General features: G+C 56.0%; 1 protein-coding gene across 1 annotated transcript in view; it reads right to left on the bottom strand.

Moving 5' to 3' along the window:
- The window catches only part of DNHD1 (dynein heavy chain domain 1), a 44,538-nt gene that overhangs the window by 8,396 nt on the left and 11,936 nt on the right, over positions 1-24,206 (bottom strand). Inside the window, 13 exon segments of the mRNA XM_026721597.2 lie at positions 1,545-1,727; positions 4,330-4,479; positions 6,836-6,938; positions 9,383-9,587; positions 10,084-10,292; positions 10,370-12,089; positions 12,168-12,471; positions 12,563-12,755; positions 20,325-20,457; positions 20,569-22,523; positions 22,525-23,588; positions 23,681-23,778; positions 24,076-24,201. Of these exon segments, the coding sequence (XP_026577382.2) occupies positions 1,545-1,727; positions 4,330-4,479; positions 6,836-6,938; positions 9,383-9,587; positions 10,084-10,292; positions 10,370-12,089; positions 12,168-12,471; positions 12,563-12,755; positions 20,325-20,457; positions 20,569-22,523; positions 22,525-23,588; positions 23,681-23,778; positions 24,076-24,201 (6,443 nt within the window).

The raw sequence follows: 24,206 nt of genomic DNA on the forward strand, positions 1-24,206 counted from the left end.
GAGAGAGAGAGAGAGAGAGAGAGAGAGAGAGAGAGAGAATGGTAGATTGTAGATAAGGAACGCTCTCTCAAGATAAAAACAGCCGTCTATAGTCACCCATCCTGGGCAGCCTGGTTCACATCTGTACCCTCTTCCAGGGCCTTTTAGAACAGCATCAGAATAACCAGGTAGATCTAGCCGGCTTCCCACTGTCCCCATAGTTGCCATGGATCGCACCCCCCACCCTTTCCTTTGGGTCTCCTTGGGCAAAAGGGAAAACCCCTCTAGAGAACCGTCACGGCGTATCTGGTGTTGACCACGAGAAACGGCGTGTGTCTAGCCAATCAGCCTTTAGGCCATACAAACTTGCTTTAGGGCACAGGTTTATCCAGCTCAGAAGGGTTCTAAATGCTTTTGGATGAGCAATACACTGAGACCATTTCCAATTGTCCAGTTTCCAGTTCAAATTTAGATTCCTCCTGGCGTCTTGCATCTGGTTCTGGGTACCACAGTTCAAAAAGGACGCCGACAAAGAGGAGAGGATTCAGAGCAGGGCTCCCAAGGCAATGAAGGGCCCAGAAGCCCGGCCCTATGAGGAAGAGTTATAGGGTCTGGTTTCGTTTAGGAGCCGGCCGCTGGGCCGGCTGGCAGAGAAGATATCCAAGGGAGATGTGATAATAGCGGCCCTCCCTCACGTAATGGAAGGGTTGTGGGCATACTCCCTGCTGCCCCAGCAGGCAGCACCAGAGCCAGCGGGAGAAAGGAAGGAGAGAGGCTGGACAGAAGGAGCACAGAGTTAGCCAGGGGAAGAGAGGAGGAGGAGGAGGAGGAGGAGGAGGAGGAGGAGGAGGGTGGATGCTGTAGTGCAGAGAGGGGCAGGAAGCCCTTGTAGCTGAAAATGGAGCTCGGGAGCCCATGTTCACTGGCCGAGTACTCGGGCCAACACAGGCTCCCCTGACATGAGTGATGTCGCTCTCGCCACGCCCCCTGGCCACGCCCCCCAGGTCAAACACAACTTTGATGCGGCCCTCAAAAAACCCAGAATTTGACACCCCTGCTAGAGTGGGTCTGCCTTGGGCAGAGGGTGGGAATCTCTCCACCATTGTGATGTACGTGCTGCTCTGTAACGGGGGCAGGAGGAAGTCAGCCTCTGCCTGGTGGTTAAAGGGCCAGAAGCCGCAGGGAGACTGTCCCGGGCACTTGCCCCCAGCCCCCACCTTCCTCCTTTTCTTTCAGCCCAGCCCACCTCACTGGGTTGCTGTGGATATAAAATAAAGGGAGCAGATCTAACAAGTAATCAAAACAAATGAATTCTGGATTGACACCACTAAAATTTGCTTTCTCTGCAGAAGGTAAAGTTCTTGTGACAATATTTTTCCAAACATCAGCCACCTCTGGACCACACACTTTGGAGACTCGGAAAGGACCAAGAAGGCCAAAGCTGCACAAACCCTCGGTCAGGAAGGAAGGAAGGCGGGGGGGCGGGGAGGTAGGGCTGGCTGCATGTCTTTCTGGGCAATTTACAGCATCAGCCAGGATGGGAGGGAAGGGGGGGGCGTTCTCACCTGGTAGAAATCCTCCTTATTGAGCAAAAGCTTGGCGCTCTCCCACCCGGGCTCCACCTGGAACATCAGGCAGAGGGGGTCGGTCACCTGGACCACCAAAGCGGGGGGTTGCCGATAACTTCGCAGCTCCTCGATGTCCTGCACTCGCAGGGCAGCCAGGGCAGCCTTGTAGTCCTGGCTCACCTGAAAAGAAGCGGGTGGCTGGGCAGACCCTCGCTCTGTCCCGGGCCTTCTTTGGGGCCAGCCCCCCACCCCAAACCCCGGCGGAGAGAGCTTGGGTTAGGGCAAGCGCTCTTCCCCGAGTGCTGCCAGAGGGAACTCTGTCACAGACGGGACCCACAACCTGCCCGGCCCCACCGCCAGCCCTGATAGGAGGGCTGGGTGCAATGGGGGGAGGGGGGCCCTCTGGGGCCTGATGGGTCATTCCCAGCACTTTGAACTGAACCCAGGAGTACTGATGGCTAACGCAGCTGGCAGAGCCCATGTGTGAAGTGCCCGGACTGAAGAGTGCCCAGAATGGTCTGCATTCTGTACCAGCTGCAACTTCCAGAGGCTCTTCAAGGGCAGCCCCCGGAAGAGGTTTATGGCTTTGCTTAGTAGGCCTGGGGCAGAAATGCCAACTGGGGATCGAGAGCGTGATCCAAGGCAACCCCACAGAAAGCAGTTGGCCCCTGCTCCATCGGGAGCACCGGATCCAAAGGTCGCGACCCCTGTCCTGAAGGAGGCTCGGGATGATCTGGCACTGGACGTGGCCGTCATGGGAGCCGGGACCATCTCAAACCCCTTCCTCCCAGTGAAAGCAGTCCGTAGCCTTGGAACCTGAGGCAGGGAGGCTGCTGTGGTCCGGGAGCAGCGGTCCCAACCGATCCCTGGAGGCCCCCCAAACAAAGAGAGCCTCCCTTCCAGGATGACAGAAGGCACCCTGATGGATACCTCATTCTGTAGCCACAGAGCAGCTGAGCCACGGGGTCCAGGGAGATGGGAATCGGGAGTGGAGAGCGCGCCAAACCCCACAGGGCCCAGGGCTTGGACCTCTCGCTCCCAATCGACGCTTGCCGGAACCAACCTCAGAGGGAGAGGAAGCAGCAGCCAAGGCAGCGCTGCTCAGCCCAACTCCCGGGCCTGGTCCACGACGCCATAGCCCGTGGTTCCCAAAACCTCCGAGCGACTGGGAAGGACCAGGAGGAATGCTCCTGCCCATCTCTCTCCCACCAGAGGTCACCCAAAACGGCAACCAATGGAGACGTGATGAAAGAAGCCCAAACAGGCTGCTTGCATCCCGGATCCTCCGAAGCTCTGGGACGGACACCTGCTCTAAAAGAGAGAAGCTGCCTGGAAATTGTCCTGTATGGCTGGGTTTAGCGATGGCTTGGTGAGAAAGGGGCAAACGAGGAGGACAGGCCCCTCCCTCTCCAGGAATAATGAAAACGCCGCTAGAACCGGGCCCTGCGTCACCGCCGGGGAGGCTTTCTCCAGCCGGAAGGGGAGGGGGGAGGGGCACATCTTTCTAAGTGGCTTTGTTGCCAGCTCAACAAGGACCCTTTGCCTCGTCGTGAGCCTCGTATTTCTAAACTAAGACTGACTCTTCCCATCAGCTTGACAGCACAAATTCAGCTCTCTTCTCCAAATAATACATTTTTAAAGTTGCTTTCAACTCCTACTGCCCTCCCCCCGGCCATGGCCTGTGCCTCCAGTCTGCCCTTTCCCGTCTCCCGCTCGCAGCCACTGGGGCCAGGTGGCTCCCCCTTGCTGCCCGCCTTTGCTTTCACCGCCCCCAGCCTGGGCAGGCCTTCTCCCGAGCAGCAGCGGTGTGAGCCTGGGAGAACTCTGGGTTGGTCCATTCCACGAGGGGTCTCCTCTCCAAAGTCCAAGGGCTCCGCTCCTCCTCTAACGCCCTGCATCCATTTCCACAGAGGGTCACAGGGAAGAGCCTGGCCCTTGAGGGCACAGAGCCATCGTCACACTGGGGCATCTTCTCCAGGCGGCTGCTCATCCGGCCCTTCGTTCCTGACTGCTTGTCATTTGCGGTTGACCACTAACCCTCAAAGGCAGAAGCTCCCCATCACTTTGCCACCTTCCTTGTCAATTCTAAGGCCAGTTGTTCTGTCTGCTCTCCTTACTTTGGTCTCCTACGTAGTTAGTTTTGGTCCCGTGTTTTCACGATGCTCATGACTCTTAGCGCAAGGGCTTGCAGACCCCGGGCCTTTTCAGCTTGCCAGGATAGCACCGCCGGCAGGGCAGAGTTTGCGGGTGCTTCTTCCTCCACTTGACTGACCTTCCAATCCAGGTTCCCTAACGCATATCCCTCCCACCCACACATAGGCTGAAGAAAGAAGGGGAGGGTGTGGGGCCTGCACCCCCCTCCTTTGCCAACTGGGAGCCGGTCTGCTTTTCCAAGCTCTTCCCCTGACCAGGGGCTTCTCAGGGATTCCATTGTTCCGAGCCCTTTCCGTTCAGTCAAAGCTAAACTGAAACCATGAGGAAACGCAGACACAGACTTCCCAGTGGGTGTGATGATGAAAGCCCCCCAAGGTTGCTCTGCTGAGAGACCCAGGAGACTGGCTCGAGGCTTCCCGTTTCCGAGCTCTGAAGAGAGGGCATGGGGAGGGGAACGCCAGGAGCCCAGCCCTTCCCCCGTGGAGAGCAAACGCCCCGCCAACCCCGGGGGCGCGGGGGCTTGCCTTCGAGGCAAATGAGCGCGAGTGCGAACACAAGCATTCCCCCCCCAGGCTCGCACACCCCGGAGCGAGAGACAGCCGCAGAGCAGCAGCCCCACCGCTGGTACCTTCTTCATGGCCGCCTCCTTCTTCTTCTCCAAAGCGTCTCTCTTCTTGGTCAGGACATCGATGCGAGCCTCAAACTTCCGGCACTCCACCTCCTGCTGCTTCAGCACCTCTTGTTCCCGTTCCACCTCCTTCTGGCTCTGGGCCATTTGCTGAATGGGACAGAATTCTTTATTGGCCAGGCCTGGGGGGCCACGGCCGGCCATCCTCAGGGCAGAACAAGGAGCTGAGAAATGTAGGGCCACCGTACCCATCTCTCCCTTTTTTTCATTGAAGTACATCCGCGTGATTTCCCAGCATCCCCTGGGGGCTCCCTCCTATCTGCACATCCCAAGGGTGCAGTGATTCTGTGCACGGCTGGAGGGCTGGAGAGGGCAGCAGCTCAGCCCCAGGGGCAGCAGCCCTTTGCCCTAGAGCAGACTTCAATACAGGTGATCATGGCCGTGTCTTCCCTCCCTTCCCTCTCAAATCCCAGGTCATCTCCTGGCTCTGCACCCCTCATGCTGCACTCTAATGAACCCTCTCTTTAAAAAAAAAAGAAAAAAGAGCTGTAACATATTGCCACTGAAGTGCAACAGAGTTAATAAGTCGGTAAAAAAACCCTATGAATACCAATTTACAGTGCAAATTAAGAAGAAGTTAGCAAATTAGAAAGAGTAATCTCATTCTTTCCTTTTTTAACTTATATTGATTGCGCATTTTACACAAGGTAAAAGATAAATCTAAAGACAACACACCATGACCCCCCCCCTCCCCCAAGGGCTGCTTCTCAACTGGGGGAGAGCTATATTTCTCTGCGGGAGAAGAGTGCGCGGACAATACAACTCCCTGAGCCCTTCTTAGTCCGTCCTGCTGGCCTCTTGGGAGCAGAATCTGCCAGGTGTCTGCAGCCACTTGGGTGCCCTCCTCAGTTCCGCTCGGCTCCCCCACCCACCCAAGGTAGGCCTCTGTTGCGTGTCTTGGGGTGCCCCAATAAAAACGTAGACCAAGGCTGCTCCTCTGGTTCTCTGCAGGGATCTCCTGTCTCCCACGTGCCTCCATTTCCTGGGGCTGGAGTCTGAGGAAGCCATTGGAAAGTGGGGACTGTACAACCACTTTCCTTTTATTTCCTCGACTCTTCTAGTTGCCCATCAACTAATATGCAACCTTGGAACAGCCTCCCGAATTCCTGGTGTGCTTTGTCCTCCCAGTTCATCCTGAGTTCATCCGCAAGTCCTCCCCGAAACTGGCCCGTCGGAGCAAGATCACCCCGCTCCACTTCTTTGCCACATGATTATCCACGATCAGTTCACGGCCTTGGAGGCTTCAGGGTTTCAGTTGGAAAACCTCTTGGTTTGTTGTGCCTAGGCTTTCTAAACCACCCAAAGCAGCTCTGCGTCTTCATCCCACAAGCGATCCCCGCCCAAGCGAGAGGCCCAGCCCGTTAGGAGCGGCTTCTTGCAGAACACCAAGAATAAGGCCTCAGCCTGGGGGCAATTCTGTGGAATCCTGCTGGCCGACCTACCCTAAACAATCCATGCCGACCCCTCCTGCAAATAAAAAGGCCCCTCTCTTTGGCAGGCTTTCTACCCGAGTGAAGCAACAGGGGTTGGGGCAAAGGCTGTGGACTGGAACACCCCCCACTCTCTTTGGGCCTTGCAGAAAAGGGGTGGGTCGCAGCTCCCCCCCCCGAGGGGCTTCTCGGCCAGTGCACAGCCTCCTGGGCATCCCGCCGAGCTTGTTCGCTGCAGAGGGAAGAGCCTTAAGGGAAGACAGCCTGACTCTCTTCTGGGTGGCCTTTGGCAGTGGGATCCTAAGGCCCCACCTGAAAGGGCCAGGAACTGCTCAACACTCAGGGGCTTTCCTTCCACCAAGGGCCCAATGTCTCAAAACCCAGCCGGTGGCTCTGGTTCCTGCTGGGAAAGCCCTGCTGTGGCCGCCAGAAATCCCTCGAGATAACAGAGGTGGATGATATTGGAGGCCGAGGGTCTGGAGGAGGGAGCAGCTCTGCCTTCTGGAATTGACCAACTTCCCACTGGCCCCTTCTTTGGTAACCGAGAAGGGCCTTAAAGGGTTAAATCATTGAGTGGGAAATTGGACCGAAGAAATGAGGGCACGGTTGGTGACACGCACCTTGTCCCTTCCTGTGGTTTGTGTGCTCACTGAGGACTAGATCCTAGGTGATCTACCATTGTATATGTATACATTTCGTTGCTCCCTTTCCACCCAGATGCAGAACAAAACTCTTGCCCCCTCCCGCCCCCCCCGGGGGAGAGGTGCTTAATTTAGTTGCGTTTGTTCTCTTCCAGCTTTCTCCATTGTATATTGGATACCATCCCATGAAGACCATACCAGTGAAGGGAGTCTCCTAGCGAAGGAAACACTTTGGAGAAATCATCTGGTCAAGAAATCAATCACCAGACAGACAAGCCTTCCCTGCCGGAGCCTCTCTAGGAGTCTCTGCCTGGAGTCTCATCGGTGCTCTGAATTTTAAGCTATTTCTTAGCCAGTTATCACTTCAAAACTCACCTGTTTAATCTTGATCAGTTTCTGCTGCAGGACCCGGACATCCCGCGTATGTTCTTGCTGCTTCTTGCTCACTTCTCCCATCTTCTGCAATGCCAGCTTCATCCTGAAGGGACAAAGCCTTTCGCTCCACCCCAGTACACCCCAGCCCGCTCAGGAATCCAACTGGACTCCAGTGAGCTGATGGGAGGAGGTGGACTGGTTTACTGACAAGCTGCAGAAAAACAGCCACCCTCAAAACACGCCGATGTTAGCCAAAGGCACGGAGCGGGTGGCAAGGGCCGGCTGACTCTGCGCCTGGGGAACGACCTGGGCAGGTTTGAGCGCCTCCCTCCCTCCCTTTTGGGTACTGCAGGCCCAGAATATGTTCCTGTTGGTTAGTGTGGGCGGTTTGCTAGGCCGCTTTCGAACAAAACTCTTCATTTTGCTCCGAGTTGGAGGCCAAGCAAGTGGGACATCGGTGGAGACAATGGACAGGACCCGGTGATTTCCCCTGGGACCCCCTGAGCCTGAGGCCCACATGATAAGGGCCTGAATCATTGCGTTGTATGGCACAGCACGGAGCCTGGCTCTGAAAAATGAATATATCAAATGCCACATCGGCCTTGGTTTGATAGAGGAAAAGCAGATAAATGTTTAAAGTTATGTATAAATGAGGAAAAGAGTAAGTTGATGATCTGGCATGCTTTGAGAGTATAGCGCTTAGACCAGGGACTTTCGGACTTCGGGGACCACTCCATTCATAATTTTAAATCCCACAGACCACTAATATGAATCCAGCATGTCTCTCTCTCTCTCTCTCTCTCTCTCTCTCTCTCTCTCTCTCTCTCTCTCTCTCTCTCCTCTCTTCTCATCCGGGCCAGCCAGTGTTTTGGAGCGGAGAGGAAGTCGTGCGTCTCCCAGTCGCGCAGCATCATCGAGGGCCGAAAGAAACGCCCACAAGACCCAGCAAGAGCTGAAGCTTCGCTCCCGCTTTGAAATATGGAGCAAATCTCCACCCCCCCGCCCTTCCCTTTTCAGGCCAGGCCGGGAGTGAGTGGGAGGGGTGGGCGAAGAACGGGGCCAGCCAGTGGGTGGGTTCAACCGACAGGAAGCCACAGCAGGGGGAAGAAAGAGCTGTGCGTGGTTGCCCCTCGTTGCTTCGGCCCGTCTGCACCGCCATCCCCACCCGCTCTTGCCGCAGCAGCACCACTAGCTTTTCCAGCCAGCGAGGGCTGTGCTACCCCTTGCACCTCCTGCAAAGTTGCATGTTCCTCCCTCGGCGGTGGAGATTTCCAGCCCCACCAGGCTGCCTGGCTAGTCCCATAATCCAGAGCTCTAGTCACAGGACTGGCCCATGGGTCGTCCTAAAGCAGCTCCTCCACCAAAATTTTCTCGCGTTGGGGACCTCTGACTCATATACTGCTTCAAAGTGCTTTTACAGCCCTCTCTAAGCAGTTGACTGAGTCACCTCTTGCCCCTAACAGTCTGGGCCCTCGTTGTATCCACCTCGGAAGGATGGAAGGCTAAGTCAACCTTGAACCTGGTGCAATTCGATCTGCCAAATTGCAGTCAGCCGGCAGTCAGCAGAAGTAGCCTGCAGTACTGCACTCTAACCACTGTGCCATTGCGGCTCATATGTCTGCTAAAGGTGGAGAAATCGATGAAGGAATTTTATGGCAGGCGAATGCTAAGAGATTGGAAGCTTGTGATCAGATATGACAATGAATGTGTCAGGTTTGCTTGGCGCCTTGCTGGCATCCCGCCATCGAAGGCCAGGCGGGAGGAGGGGGGGACACCGGAGTGGGGAGGGAGGAACAAACGGGCAATAAACATGTAGGAGGATGTGATGGGAACTAGGGAGGATGGGGAAAGACAACTGGATGAAGAGGAGAGTTCGGAACCGGTTTGTGCCGGCCCCAAGGCCGCAGACCCCGAGAAAGAAGGTGGGTTACCCCAAACATCTCAGCGTTCTCAAAACACCCAGGTGGACTCTTATTGGCCGAAGGCGGACTGGTCATGCGCTGGGGTGAGGGGAAACCCTTTGTATCTTTTGAGTGTGGGAAATTCACTTCTAGCCTGACTCCACTGCAACCAGCATCTTTTAGTAAAAGAACCTACCGCTTCATCTGACCCCTGGAGTTGAGGGTCTTTCTTTCCTAAGAGATCGGACGGGAGCAGGTCTGACACAATGTTTGCTAAAAGATGTGGAAGTGAAACCTATATAAGGATGTCAGCTTTATTCCATTTTGCCAGAAAAACATAAAAGTTGAAAAGGGATGAACAGGAATTGGTCAGGAGTAGAAAGGAAAAAAACTAATTCAACGTTTCTTTCTTTCCTCTCTCGCCTCCAATTTCCTGCTTTTCCCCCCTCCTTTTCTGCACTTCAGGCATTCCAAGACTTACTCTGACTGGCAGCAGGTAGGCATGGATGGACACGTTTTAAAAACGGAGCAGCACAACCTCAGCTCCTACACTTGTTTTAGACAATCTCGTGACAGGGTTTGGGGAAAGCACCGCGGCTGAGGGAAGGCACAGGGCGCGCCTGGGCTCCCGAGGAGGCAGACTCACCGTTCGGCTCTCCTGCTGACCTGCTCCTGCAGGCTGTTGAACAGGTAGATGTAGGAATCCAGGAAGTCCAGGAAGCTCCTGGGGCTGACGAGGGGTAGGCTGTTGTCCAGGGAGGAGGCGTAGTCAGCCGCCGAGGAGTGGATCTGGGACGCAGCCACAGCTGTGTTGTGCAGCAGGTCCTTCTGGGCGTGCAAGGACAGGGGCTCTGGGAGGCAACACGGGAGAACACCTGTTCAGGGAGACTGCAAGCACGGCGAGAAGAGGGGGAGGACCCCCTCCACCCCCGATGCCTCTCCCCCCGCTGAAAGTGAAAGAGCACCTCTGGGACTTAATGGAGGGGGAGAGCAGCCCTGGGGAAACAGACTACTGTGGACTTCATTTCCGGCCAGTATCTGGTAGGCCGGGTTGGGCTTCCAGCTGTAGCGTTCGTGGTCCCAGTGTTTTGCCGGCAGCTGAGGCTGCCCTTCACAGACAATGAGGTCAGCTCAGGTGGAGAGGAAAATCAAGGCTTCTGCTCTTTGGAGCACGATGCCTAAACCCTGAAGATGGGCGCTGCTCAGCACCTGGGCGGTTTGCTTGGGGAGAGAACTCCGAGGGCGAAGTAAGGAAATAAGAGGAGAAAGAGCAGCGTTCTGAGCATGTGCCCTGAAGCCAGAGGGTGGGGCTAAAGGCAAAGGGAGGGAGTGAGGCCCCTCCTTTACCTCGGGTAAACCGTGGGGCACTCTTGAAGTGGCCCTTCAAGCGCTTGGAGGCCACCTGCAGCAAGGACTCCTGGCTCCAGTTCTGGTAGATCTCCAAGCTGCAGAGCGACTGAGCCAATGCGGTGGCTGTCAGGGGTGGGAGTGCCAAGGACCCAGGAGCCCCCAAGAGCAGGAACACGTGCAAGTTGGATCGCACCAACTGGAAGAACCTGCAAGGCCAAGAGAGCAGGGCGCCCTGAAGGAGCTCCGGCCCAGAGACGCTTCCCCTCTCCTCCCCCTTCCTTACTTCTGCAGCACGAGGTCCTCCCGCATGTTGCGCTTGATGCTCTGGTTCTCCTGCAGCATGGCCTGGATGATGGCCATGGAATCGTCCGAGCTGGAGAGTCCAGGGCAGGTGCCTTCGGTCATCAGCGCCAGGACCTGATGCAAGAGGGCCACACTCACTCCCGAGTGCACCAGCAGCATCACTCGCCTCCCCGTAATCCCAGCCTGCCAGCTTGCCGACCTCAGTAGTGCCAGTGCCTCTGCCTCACTAGCGCTTGCTGGCAGGTTAACGAGTTGGGTGTCTGTGGCGTGAGCCACCAGAGCCACCAGGGACTGCCGGCCTGTGCACCGGGCAAAAGACACCAGGGCCCCATGCCTGTCTGGTCCCCAGAGCAGGCGGGCCAGCCGTACCACATGCCTCAGTACGTCTGAGCACAACAAGAAGTCCGGGGGCAGGCAGGAGCCCAGCTGCGTCTCTAGGGTTTTCCAGAGCTTCTCCTGGTAGGGATTGTGCGCATTGGGGCCAGAGAAGTCAGGGCCCAGGTCCTTGCTGAAGACAATGTCTGCTGGGGACTCGCTCTGCAGGAGCAGGAGGTGAAGTGGCAGCAGTGGGCCAGAGCTGTCCTTCCTGCCTGAGCTGCGGCGCTTGACTCGCATGAGGAAAGACCGGTGGGGTGTGGAGTGAGCCTCGGGCAGTCTCACTTGGTTGGGCTTCGCACTGCTTGGCTTCTTCCCCCCATCCACTTCTTCGGGCTCTGTTTCGGGGGTCTCGTTTTCTGGTTCTCCCAGGGCAACTTCTTCCCAGGGAGAGGGATCTGGTGGGTCGAGCATCAGGGCCGGGGCCTGCTCCACAGGATCCCAAGAGTTTGGATAGCCACCGCTGTACGGGAGCTCAGGCTCAGCTTGCAGAGTCAACAGGAGATGCTCCTCTCTGGGGTCCTCCTCCCCTACAGAGGCCGTGGCCAGACAGGGGTTGGACGTGCTGGGAAATTGAATAGCGGCGTGTGTGTGAACAGGAGAAGGAAGGGAGGGAACCACCCGCAGGACGCAATGCTTGGCGCAGAAGAGAGAGGTGGCGATTTCCAACAGTATTTGCTCACAGAGTTCCCGCTGCTGCTTTCCTCGCAGAGGGTCACAGAAGGTGCGTAGGCTCTCGTGCATCCAAAGCCTGATGACCAACCGGGTACTGAGTACTGCGGTGTACCCTGTGCCCACAGCCGGCCTCCCCATAAGAGACATGCGCCTGGGGCTTGCCACCTTGGAACCGTGGTCTTCTGGGTGGGTGCTCAGATGAACCCCTGGGCGGGGCCGCAGCAGAAGCATCCCCTTGATCACCTTCGCAACATCGTGCAAAGAGAACTGGAAGAGGCAGCAGGCAGGGGAGGGGTGGAACCTTCTACTCACTGCTTCGTAAGTGTCCAGGGTGGCCTTGACCACCGTGGAGGCCAACTCATGATGCCGGGTCAGCAGAGGAAATTTCTCCAGCCAGCTTAAAACCGTGCCAGTGTGCATGGTGAGCAAAGACTCCCTGCTCATGTCCGGGAGCACGACCGTGCTGAAAAGCCTGCCGAAACGAGGACACAGCGGCAGGCTGCCGGTGATTGGGATGGAAAGCGTACCAAAGTAGTTGAAACCTGTGGCTGGGCACTGCTGCAGCTCCAGAGTCTCGGCATGGTAGAACTGCTGGAGGGTGAGGGTCTGGCGCAGAGACTCAATCACAGGGCTGGTGCCTCGGACTGGATCTGAAAAGGAGGCGGAAGACCATGGGACCTGGGCAGCGTTGTCTTAGAGAAGGGAGGGTGGAGAGGAGGGGAGCTCACCGACAAAAGCCAGGTGCAAATCCTCCATCAACAAGAGGAAGTGTACTTTGCTCACGGTGCCCCGAGTGGGCTTGCCAGTGGGGAAGAGGCCTTTCTCCCGCAGGGGGCTCTGAGACCTCCGGTGCAGCAGTTGGCGCAGGTGCCCTGTGCTGAACGCAGGCGTGAGGCACACCCGCTGATACAAGTAGTTGGGCTGCAGAAGCATCTCGGCAAAGGTAGATTTTCCACAGCCCGGCTCCCCGACCAGGAGGATGGGCTGGTCTGTGCCCAGCAACATGTTCAGTACAAAAAGCACCCGCTCGTTCTGCCGAGGAGGAAAACAAGGAGGCCATGGAGACACAGGTGTGTGCAGCACATCAGACAGGGGGGATGGGAACCTCCGGATGCCACTGTACCTGCGGCAACACTGAGAAGCCCGCAGGAAGGGCCTTGATGTAACTGTGCAGATAACGGCCGTTGAAAGGCCTCAGAGTGCCGTCCTCAGCCAGAGGATAAAGATCAAAAGCGGAAACCGCTGCAGGGAGTTGGATGGACAAGCTGCTGTTACGGAGGGCCCTGCGGACAAAGCGGTCAAAGAGAGGCCAGTACCTATGCAAAGAGAGAGAGAGAGGGGGGGGAGGTTGGGCATCCCAGAGTAAACCACGGTCCCCCAAAGGCTCCTTTCCCCTCCCTCGTTCTTAGCCTCCGTCTGCCCCCTGCCTCAAGGGCCTGGGTTTCCACTTCCTGAACATGCCCCAGCCGGGCCATCTTCTGGGTCTCCTTCAGGCAAAGGACCTCATGTGTGTCTTCTGGACCAAAGAGCTTCAACCGCATGTCCTTCGTTCTGGGCCCCGGTGCGCTGACCCTTTCTTCAAACACCAACAAAAAAAGGGAGCCCATTTTGACAAATGACAAACTGGCTAAACAACCGCTGCCGTTGCCACCAGCACCAGCACCGTCCAGGTAGCCACAGGACCCCCCAGCTTTGCCTGTGCACTGATCAGACCTGGTCAAGCAAGTGGATGTGGTTTTAGGCTCTCCTGCAAACGGAAAGGAGAACCAGTGAGGAGTCCGCCCAAGGATCAGCCAGAAAGGCTGCTGAGCAGCAGTGCTGGGCAGATGCCTGAGGCTCTATCAGCTCTCTCCTGGGTGAAGCCAGGATCTACAGGGAGAGTTGGGATGACCGCACGGGGCAGTCCCTTCGCTGTCAAGACTGCTGGGTGGCTTGGGAGTTCTTTTGGATTCTCAGCGAGGGTCTACGACTTTTCGGCTCCTACCCTTGGCCGTGCCCGCTTCTCTGCCAGCATTCCGCCTCTTTTCTCCTCGGCTGGCCCTCCCCTAGCTGTTCACCCTGGCCAGTTGGCCACAGACCCTCTGTCCCAGGCCCTTCGGCACAGCCCATTCGACACACTGTTCTTCCCGGGCTTTTGGCTGCCCGGGACAGTTAGCAGTCAGCCAGCAACCCGCAGAGCCCCCTCCAATATACACTACCTAAACTGAAGACCTAGTTTTAGCTCCAGTCTGGCCTTGATGTCCTTGTGGATCCCAGATTGGATTTCACTGATTATTGTTATTGTTTTAGCACAGGCTGCCTGTGAATTGCACGTTTGTGTTGGCTTGTATTGTTTTGTAGTTGTAGTTGTAAGCCACTACCAGCTATGGAAGTGGATGGCTATAATAACCTTTAAATAATAATAAAATCAAGCTATCCTTTGGAAATAGTATCAAGAGTCTGAATGAAGACAATCATTGCCCGGACCCAGGAGTCCTTCAAACTGACCACATCAACCACACTGAAGAAACAGACCAAACTAGCCTACAAGAAACCAGATGAAGAACAGAGACAAGGCAAGGCAAAGTATTGCACAACCACAGTGTATAAGAAGACAAAAGGCAAAGCAGGTAACAAAACCTGGCAATGGCCAAGAGCAGAAAAACTGAAGAAAGAGACCGTGGGGCTAATTCTGGCTACCCAAGACGGAGCCTCAAGAAAAAAGCCAGAACAGAGAAGACGGCGACAGACAGCAAATTCCACCAGTACAAAGAATCATAGATTCCAAGGGCTAGAAGGGAACTAGGACTTCTAGTCCAACCTGCTTTCCAAGGCCACGAGTCCCTACAGCAACCCAGACAAATGCACGTTGAATCTTTTCTTAAAGGCCTCCAGCAATGAAGCACCCACAACGCCGGGAGGCAACTGCTGTTCCACCTACTAATTGTTCTTACTGTCCGGAAATTCCTCATTTCCAGGTTGAATCTCCTTCGGATCAGCTTCCCTGCTGTTGCTTCTTGTCCTGCCCTGAGGGGCTTTGGAGAATAAATGGATGCCCTCTTCCCCGTGACAGCCCTTCAAGTACTGGAAGGCTGCTCTCCGCCTCCCCTGAACCTTCTCTTCATCAGGCTAAGCAAACCGACGGTGGGTGATTCCCTCAGCTGTTCATTGAGTTATGAGTTATCCTCCAGGCCCCTTATCGTCTTTGTTGCTCTTCTCTGTGCTTTTTCTAGGGCCTCAGCATCTCTTTTGAATCATGGTGACCAGAAGTAGATGCAATATTCCAAGTGTGGTTTCATCAGTGCAGTATAGATCAGTACTATGATTTCCCATGGTCTTCATGGTATCGCTAGGGATGCAGTCTAGGACTGCGTTGGCTTTTTTTGGTGGCTACTACAGCACACAGTGGACTTATATGTAAGCAGAGAGTGACACCTACGCCCCCCTCGGTTTCTATTGTTGAGCCAAATACCTCCTACTCTATACCTACGCATTCGGATTCAAGGCAGAGGACCTTATTTTTCTCACCAATGAAAGGCATCTTGTTGGGTAGGGCCCGGTGCTCAGGTCTGCCAAAGTCCTTCTGAATCTTGAGTGTATTTCCCAAGCCCATATCTATTCCCTGGCCCTGGGGTACTTGAACGTATCCAAAGCAAGTAGCGTTCTTATCAATTCCTCGCCTGTTTTGACCTGCATTGTGATTCTGTTTCTCACTGTGCTGGTTTCGATACGTTAGGCTATTTTTTTTCCTTTTGTGTGAAGACAAAAGAAGGAATTAAGTAGTTCTGGTCTCTCCCTGCTGCCCACCGCCTTCTTGCCTTCTTCTTCTTCGCCTTCTTCTTCTATTGGTGGCCCGATTAGTTCTTTGTCATTCTTGCTGCTCCTTACACGTTGAATGGAATCTTGTTACTTTGGGCCTTTGTGGTTGGAAGTTTTAGCCTTCCTGACTCCGTTTTTTCATTTGGGGGCAATTTGCTGGTATTCTGCTCTAGTTATATGCTCCTCTTTCCAATTTTTATACTTGTACTTTTTGTTCCTCGGTTTGTCAGAGCTCTTTATGCAACCATGTGGGTCTCATTTGGAGTCTCGGTTTTTCTTTCTCTGCAGTTTTATCTTTGTTTGGATCTTCATTATCTCTTTTTCTTAATTTTTCACAGTATCCCAAACATTCTGTATTGTTTTCCCCTCTTAACCTTTTTATCTAGGGAATCCTTCCTAATCTCTCTGTTAGCTTGCTGAAGTTGGCTCTCTTAAAGTCTGAGTTCAGTTTCTTCCGTTATCTCTGCCTGCATTATGATGAATTCTAGTATAACATGGTACTCTCCCCGCAAATCCCTACAACTTCCTCTCCCTCAACAATTTCACCTTTATTATTAAGAATTCAGATGGGCGTAGCTGACCCACCTTTTGGGAGATAAGACAGTCAACTAGACAGTCAGAAACCGGTTCAATCTCCCACTCCCTCAAGAGTTTATTTCTCAGCTGATGTCAGGGTAGTTAATGTCCCTCATTACCACAGTAGTAGGTTTCCTGTACACTTCAGTTAACTGATTTGCGAAAAATCCACCTATTTCCTCTGCTTGCTTAGATGGCCTTTAGTACACACCTATAGCAATGTCATTTCTTTTCTCCCTAATATTCACCCAAATACTTTCAAGACGGCTTTCATCCTTGGAATTGTGTATTTCTGTAGAGATATGGTAGTTCTTTCCATGCATTGCAACTCCTCCCTCTCTTTGGTTGGGCCTGTTTCTTTTGAACAATTTATAACCTTCTAGCCCTCTGTCCAGTCATAGGTTCCATCTCATCAAGTTTCAGTCATAGCTACAATATTGTACTTGCTCTCGTGCACCAGGACCCCCACGTTCTCCCTCCTCTTTGTTCCCTGGGCAAACAGCAGGTGAGTCTCCGGTCACCACCCACACGCCCCTTTTTTCACTCAGTGGACATCTCCTCTTTGTGACAGCCAAGCTATTTTTATTCTTGTCACTAGAATGCTTGGTGAAGACCCCACTCCAGATGCCTGCGGGTTTTCTTCCGGGGAAGTGGGGGGTGGGGGATATGACATTGACTGTTCAACTCCACTGGCAGGGGTGCTCTTCTTGGGTATTTTTTGTCTTCTTCCTCTGGAGTTTAATTTTTCCTGGTAGTTGCTTGCTGCATTTAGTTGGAATACAAGCTCCTGCCTCTCTGAGTTATTCCTCAGTTTCATGCCTAAGACTCAGAGCAGCTAGACAGGCTTCTAAACCTTCCACTTTCGGTGTTAGCAATCTAATCAGTTTGCACTTGGTGCGGATATAATTTAAGTCCTCCATGGGCAGGAGTGCAAGCATAGTGCACATCTTGCGGGTCACATCCAGCCTCTTTCTCCATGACACTGTTACCCTTCAGGATTTGTGCAGATGCAAATAGATATTCTCTTGTAGACTGCCTGCTTAAAGCAGGAAGCAGGGACTGCATAAAGTTCTAGTTCTTTGCAGTTTGCAATGAATTCCCCTTTACTGTCCTATAACCCTTCAGTGTTATGCAGATGCTCCCAGTGACTTCCTTAGAAGTTGAGCAAGCAGTGGACCATCTGGTGGGCTGCAGCAAGAAGATTGCAGAGACTGACTACAAGCAACAGCAAGACAAAGTAGCAACAATGGTGTATTGGAAGATCGCAAGAAGTATAATTTGCCTGCAAGCAAAAACTGTGGGACCACAACATAGACAAAGTAATAGAAAATGAAGAAGTTGAATTGCTCTGGAACTTTAGAATTCAAAGAGCCAAGCATCTCCCACACAACACCCCAGGCGTTGTCCACTGCCCCTAAACATCGCACTACATGTGAGGATGCCACAGCGGCTGGTCTTCCTCCCTGCTTTGTAAAACAGCCACATAAGCTGTCGGGAGGCATCGTTTGGCAACTCAGGATTCCATATCCATGGGAGGCTGTTGGCACTCAGAGTTACAGAGAGGTTTGGGGTCCTGAAGTATGGGGGCAGGGCACCTCTGGGGTAGCACCCACATTCTGGAAGGCCAGCTGGCCTGTGGGTTCCTTTCTCAGAAGTTCCTCAAAACTGAGCTGTTTCAGAGGCCCTTCTCCTGATTTGGCTTGGCCATCCCCCTCCACTTTTCTCATTTTTTTAAAAAATTGTGTGCGTCTTTCATTGTTATTGTTTTTACTTGTGCTTGGCAGGTTTTTGGACTGGGCTGCAGATGGTTTAACTGTACTATTTCTTCTAAGTAGCCAAGTCTTTTTGGAATTACAGTGGGATGGAAGCGTATGTAATAGACGCGCATGTTATGGTCTAGGTGGTCAAGGCAAAGCAGGCCTCCAGAGAGTCCTTTATTGCTGGAAGTAAATGTTCCAACCAATGGCCCTCCAATGACCAGTCAGGCTCCACTCCATGCTACCCTGGAAGCAGCCACCCTCAGTCCCCTAAACCAGGGGTCCCCAACACTGGGCCGCGGACCGGTACCGGTCCGTGGAACATTTCCTATCGGGCTGCCGGTTTGCTGGGCGCCGCCATCTTGTTTGACGAGAAAGTGCTTCCGGGTGAGCTTTTCCAGTTGGAAGGCGGCGTTTGGGTCCTGAAGGAATCCTCGCGCCTTAGTTTCATCAAAGGGGGGGGGGGCTTCCAACGAAACTAAGGCGCGAGGATCCTTTCAGCACCCAAGGCAAGGCGAGCCGAGCGACCGTCCCGAAGCCGTCCCGAAGCGAAGCCCATCGACAAAGGTACAAAGGAGGAGTTGAAGGTGGCGGGGAGAAGCAGGGGACGGCTGGCTGGCCGGTCGCTCGGCTCGCCTTGCCCTGTCATGCGTGCTGATGCCGGTACCGGGCCGCGGATCATTTTGTGATGCCGGTACCGGGCCGTGGCACAAAAAAGGTTGGGGGCCACTGCCCTGAACAACAAAGTCCACAGAACAGGAGCACGCTCGGAAGGCCAGGTCCAATCTACCAGGCTGAACAAGTCCACGAGGCAAACTGTAATCCACAAGGCAAAGGCAAGGCACAAGACAGTCCCAAGTTCCAAGGCAAAAACTAGAAGGCAGTTCTCAAAACTAGGCAAAATATAAAAGGCGTGGCTCAAAGCCGAGGTCACCTGAGTAGTGCAAATGGGTGTGGAGCTTACAACACAACCCCTTCAACAGTTCCAAGAAGGCTCCACACCCATTTGTGCCACTTAGGTGACCCTGAGGACAAACCTCCAAGTGGCCTCAATGACTCTCTAGTCTAAACGGATGCAAATGACCACCTGTCTGCAAGGAATCTCAATCCTTCTGTCAAACCTGACTTGACTCCATAGTTGCACTTGCTGTTGCTCTCAGTTTGCCAAACAGCAAAGGGGGGAGGGGGGGCACATTCCTAAGGAGGGGGGCTCCGGAATGCAAGAGACGGCCGCCGTTGAGACACCGAAGTCAAGTTACAAAATGTTCGAGAAGCACAGACAGTCTCTTCCCAAAACAAAAGAACTGGACCCAATGGGTGAATGATGAACTGTGGGTGGCCCAGAGGTGGGGAAGGGGATTCTACCTATGTGGGGTTTTGTGGCAAAATCCCGGAACTGACTTTGCTTCTGCTGTACCTAGATGGATCTTTCAATGAAGCTCGACTCTTGGTGATCTAAAAGAGCCGAGAGATTCTTTGGTTGAATGTGCCAAATGGGACAGGTGACACCTTCCATTCCCCAACATCCAGTCAGGACTGCAGAAGCTTCTTGGATGAGAAGAGAAACGTCTTGAAAGAAAAGCCAGAAAGTCCAGCTGCCTCTTGGAAAAGCTCCTTGGCAAGAGCCACGACCTGGATGGTTGAGAATCTCCCCGGCGTAGGCGTCTCCTGGGCCTGCCTAAGCTCTGCTCTCGGTGCCCTTGGATCAAGGGGGGGGGGGAGAGAGGCAGCTGTTCCTCCTCAGAAGGGCTGTGCTGCCTATCAGCACCACTGCCTGCCAGCAGCTGATCCTCCCCTGTGCCTGTGAGGGCAGGCAGCTCCCCGTCCTCTGCCCCAATGCACGAGGGGCCTGAGATGGCATCGTCCTCAGCCCTGGCCTCTCCAGACACGCCAAGGGAGACGTGCCATCCCCGCCAGACGTGGCCCCAACTCCTCCCCCTCCGAACCAGGCTCCGATGGGACCACGACAGAGCACGTAAGCTGTGGGCACAGAACCTTGGTACTTTCCTGCCTCATTTGTGGCTTTCCAAGGAGGGTGTGTGTGTGTGTGTGTGTGTGTTGGCAGCTGAATTTCAAAGCTGAATTTCCGGATGCTTGACCTGTGTGTGTGCACGTGTCACCTTGGAAAAGCTCAGCCGAGCCGCTCAGGGCAGGAGACAAGCAGCCAGGGAGCGTGCCCTCCCTCTGGCTGCACCGGACAGAAACAGCTCCTCCAAGAGACCCAGAGGGTAGTGTCCAAATGAACTTGGCTCCTGAGCTTCCCCTTAGCTGCTTGATATAGAAACATACCTTAAACGGGTCCTCCTTTAGGAAACTAATACTGGAAATGAACTCGTTTTTAGCTGCTCTGAATTTATCTTAACAGTGTGCAAAGCAGCTCAGGAACATTTGTGTTGCTTCCATAAAAGGAAAATGATAAAATAAAAATAAAGAGCTGCCGTATCAGCTCAAGTTACCCCAACCAGCTCATCCTCAACCCCGTTTGTCCGTAGCACCAAATGGCCCATGAGGGAATGGATGCCCACGGATGGTCTTGGGGCAGGGCAGGGGGTGTTGTCAAGGCCACCAAGGGGAGAGCCTGGGTGCGTGCGTGTGTGGGGGGGGGGGGGGCTGAGCCTGAGAAAATAGCTCTGACCTGGTGCTAGCAAGGCCCTTTCCCCTTCTCCCAGCCTCCCCATCTTCTCTGCCTGGGCTCCCCCCCCGGGGAACTCTCCTTCCTGGGGAAAAGGCGGCAAGTGGCAGAAGAGACCCTACCTGGTCTGGAGGTGGCTCCCAAAGCCCCAAACGTAGGCGAAGACAAAGATGCTCTGGGCCAGCAGGGGGGGCTGGGCGGGGTCCTCATCCAGACTGTGCTCCTTCAAGCTGGTGGGTGTCCAGGAGCTGGTTTCTAGAGGGGAGAAGGTGGGGGGGGGATGTGTCACCCTTGGGGAGGGGCAGCACCCTAGCCGCCGCTTTCTTCCCACCTATGAGTCCCGCTCCCACCGCAGGCCATCCTCACCTGTGGCCCCCTTGACAGCCGGCCGGGGCTTGAGCTGGTCGTGGCGCAGGTAGTGCTTGAGCAGCGCCTGGAAGATCCTGGCGAAGGCCGTGGTCTCCTGGACCCCTTGGGCCAGCGGGTGCTGGGGGTGGGCGTGGGGCAGCAGGGCCGGGCAGCAGTGCTGCTGCAGGAAGGCCAGGGTGGCCGGGAAGAGCTCCTTGGCCAGGCCGTGAAGCGTGCCCAGGGTCTCCAGGGAGAGGCTGTACTTGTGCTGCGCAGGGGCAAAGGCCGAGGAGAGCAGCACCTGCCACAGCCGGGAGCCCTCCAGGTGCAGCAGGGCGCAGTGGGTGCAGACCGAGGGGGGCACCTCTGACGCGTCCAGCATCTCAAAGAGGAAGCGGAGGTTCTTGGGGGCCCGCAGCCTCTGCCCGTTGGGCAGGCTGAAGAACGGCCTGGCGCTGAGGAGCAAGGAGATGGGCTCCAGCCATTCTTGGCAAGCAGCACCGTCCAGCACCAGCCACTGCTGGGAGCTGCCCTCGCCGGTCCCGCACGCTGCAGCTGAGCTGGCTGCCTGCTGCAGGATCCGGGAGAAGACCCCGTCCTGCCAGAGGCTGCCCTCCAGGCTGCCCAGGAACTCGGAGACGCTCAGGGCGTTGGGCCACAAGCAGACAGTGCTTACAGGTCGGAAGGCCGCCTTCTCACAGGCACTCGAACCCTGCATGCCTGGCGTGGCATCGCTGGCCGCCAGCCTACTCTGGGCCTTGGACAAGGTTCGCCAGACGGTGGTCTTGCCGCTTCCGGAGGGCCCCAGGAGGAGGATGCCGGTGGCCCCCTGCATTGCCTGGGAGAGCTGGCCGGCAGCCAGGAGGAGGTCCGGGTCCGGCTGCAGCTTGTCCTCCTGCAACTCAGCCACCAGGGCGCTCTGCAGCCGAGGGGGCAGCTGCTCGGAAAGGGGCAGGGCGGCGCTGGGGAAGACTTCGTGGAGCAGCTCACGCACATTGTGCAGCCGAGGGCCCTCGGGGCCCGTGAGCAGAGGCGAGCGGCACAGAGCCTTCACCACAGCGGGCTCTTCTTCAAGACCCAGGAAGAAGGCCGTCCGAGGGGAGGGCTTGGCTCTGGAAGCCAGAGGCTCTGGCCGTGGGGTGGGAGCAAACAGGATGTCGATGGCCATCCCAATCACCTTTCGGATGAGGGTGGGGCTGACCAAGTGGGCCCCGGACTGGAGCATCCTCTCCAACTCCAGGAAAGCACACAGTTTCTCCGCCAGGCGTGTGGCCTCTCGGAAGCCAGCCGCAAGCAGCATGACTTCCGCAAGTCTTGTGAGATCAGGGGGCCGCACGGCCAAGGGGCGCAGGGCCAGGCGCAGCTGCTCCGGAAGGGACTCCAGGGTGACCACGCAGCCATAGGTCTCCCGCACCCGAAGCAGCCTCCCCCCGAAAAGGATGTTTCCCAGCACCCGCGGCTGGTAGGGCTCCGCCTCATCGGTGCCCAGCTCTGGCAAACCAACGGGCGGCTCCTCGCCCTCCTCCGAGCTCTCCTCGCTCTCCGAACCAGGGCTGGCAGTGGGGAAGACGGCCGAGGGCTGGGCAGAGGGGGTCGCCCTGCCCCCCTCTTGCAAGTTCAGGCACATCCTCTGCAGGTCCACCAGGCGATGGCTGAAGGCAGAGAGCACGGCTGGCTCCAGGCGCTCGACCGTCTCCAGCAGCAGCAGGGCCCCCGAATGCACGGCCCCACAGAGGTGCCGGGAGAGGCAGCCGATGGTCATCTGCCTAGTGCAGTGCAGCGTGACCAGGTGGCGGCCCAGCAACTGAGCCAAGCCCTGCACGGTGTGAGACTTGCCCACGTCCGGCCGGCCCAGCAGGCCCCCGCAGCAGAACTCCTCCAAGGCTTGCAGGAGCCCCAGGAAGGTCCTGTCCAGCGAGGGGCTGCCCAGCAGCTGCGAGCCGGTGCCCAGAAACTCATAGTCGTAAGGGAAGCATGTCCAGGACTTCAGCCCAGCAGCCGGGAGGGCTGCCCACCCAGGAGCAACTCGGAGGGAGCCCCGCCGCCCGGGCTTTCTCCGGCAGCAGGTGGACGCTGTACTTGAGGTGCCGGGCCCACTCGAAGTGGTGGGCAGAGGCCTCCTTGCGCTTGAGCAGCTGGGAGGTGAGGTCACGTTGCTGAATGGTGATGATGATCAGGGCCCCCAGCAACATGCCCAGGGGGTCCTGCTCTGGGTTCCAGGTGTGGACGCTGCGGTAGTTGCGGACGTAGTGCACCACGGCCTCCAGCTTCAGGCTGAGCCTGAGCTCCAGCCCCTTCCGCAGCCGCCGGTTCAAGAAGGCTTCTTCCACCGCCACCCGCCACAGCGCCTCCTCGGCCACTAGCACGCATTGGGTCGGGAAGGTGTTGCCTAGCCCCGCCCAGCGCTCGGCCACCAAGTGCAGGGGCAGTTCCGTGGGGCCAGGGCGCCGCTCAAAGGCCAGATCCAGCTGCGGGCTGAGAGCCAGGCGCTGGGCCACGCAATCCTGCAGTTGGTTGAAGACGGACTCCTTCATGTGGTGCTCCAGGATGCAGAGCCACTGGGTGACTTTCCGGCCGAGGGGGACGGAGCTACACAGCTTCAACTTCTCACCATGGCTGCCTATCAGGCCGACCACCTGCACCATGGGCAGCTCAGCAGAGATGGCGTCGGCGTTTTGCGAAGTTGGGGGCAGGAGCAGGTCCAGTTGGCACACTCCAGGGAAGCAGCGTTGGGACCAAGCCGAGGCGTCCGCAGTTTCATTGGCGGTCGACAGCATGGCCACCAGCTCTTCGTTGCTGAGGAAGAAGAGGCGGGGGAAGCCCATCCGGGTGGCCTCCAGAACGTAGTCCAGGGCCCGGATGAGACCCTGCAGGTCGGCACAGCCCTCCAGGAAAGCTGCCTGCAGTGCGGCCCCAATGAAGCGGCTGTCCCGGCTGGAGCCTGGCCCCAACTGGACGCTGGACAGCACCAGGGGATCGTTGCACGTCAGCCGCATGACCTCCCGGAAATGGGCATCCAGTCGCTGGAACCGAGAATCCTGCAGGGGCCATGGAAAAGGAGGGTGGAACCAGTGAGGAAATGGGCCCAGAGAGGAGTGGGGCAATCCTTCTGGGGCCAAGCCTGACTTACCAGCTCTGCACTGGGGAGGGAGATATTCATCTCGTAGAGAACTATGTTCAGGAAGACCCACTTCTGTTGGAAGCTCACCCAGGAATAAAGAAGGGATTCTGGATAAAAGAGAAAGACGAGGCGGAGGAAAAGGGAAGGGCATCAACTCGTCAGGCGACACCCGAGGCCTTTTAACCCTGATCCCTGGGTGTGCAACTGGCCAGGTTCTCACCGCACACGGCATCTGGAACCAGGCCCAAAGAGGCCTCCCCTTTCAGCACTCGGCAACTTCTGAGTCAGGCCGGCATGGTTCCCTACACCCACCCCCCAAAGAGGGAGGGATTCGGGGTGGTGGGTGCCCCAGGGTCACCTTCGACCTGTGAGTCAAAGCGTGCCCCTCTCTTCTTCCTCCTCACCAAAAGTGCGCAGTGTGGACACCCAGCTCTTGGCCTCTTCCAGGATGTCGGAGGAGAAGGGAGACAGGATCATGTTCTGGAGGATCAAGATGTTGTGCTCCACGGCAGCCTTCAATTCAGTGGTATCTGCA

Source organism: Pseudonaja textilis, chromosome 7 (genome assembly GCF_049901715.1).
Source record: "Pseudonaja textilis isolate UNSWEBS1 chromosome 7, rPseTex1.2, whole genome shotgun sequence".
Classification (NCBI taxonomy): domain Eukaryota; kingdom Metazoa; phylum Chordata; class Lepidosauria; order Squamata; family Elapidae; genus Pseudonaja; species Pseudonaja textilis.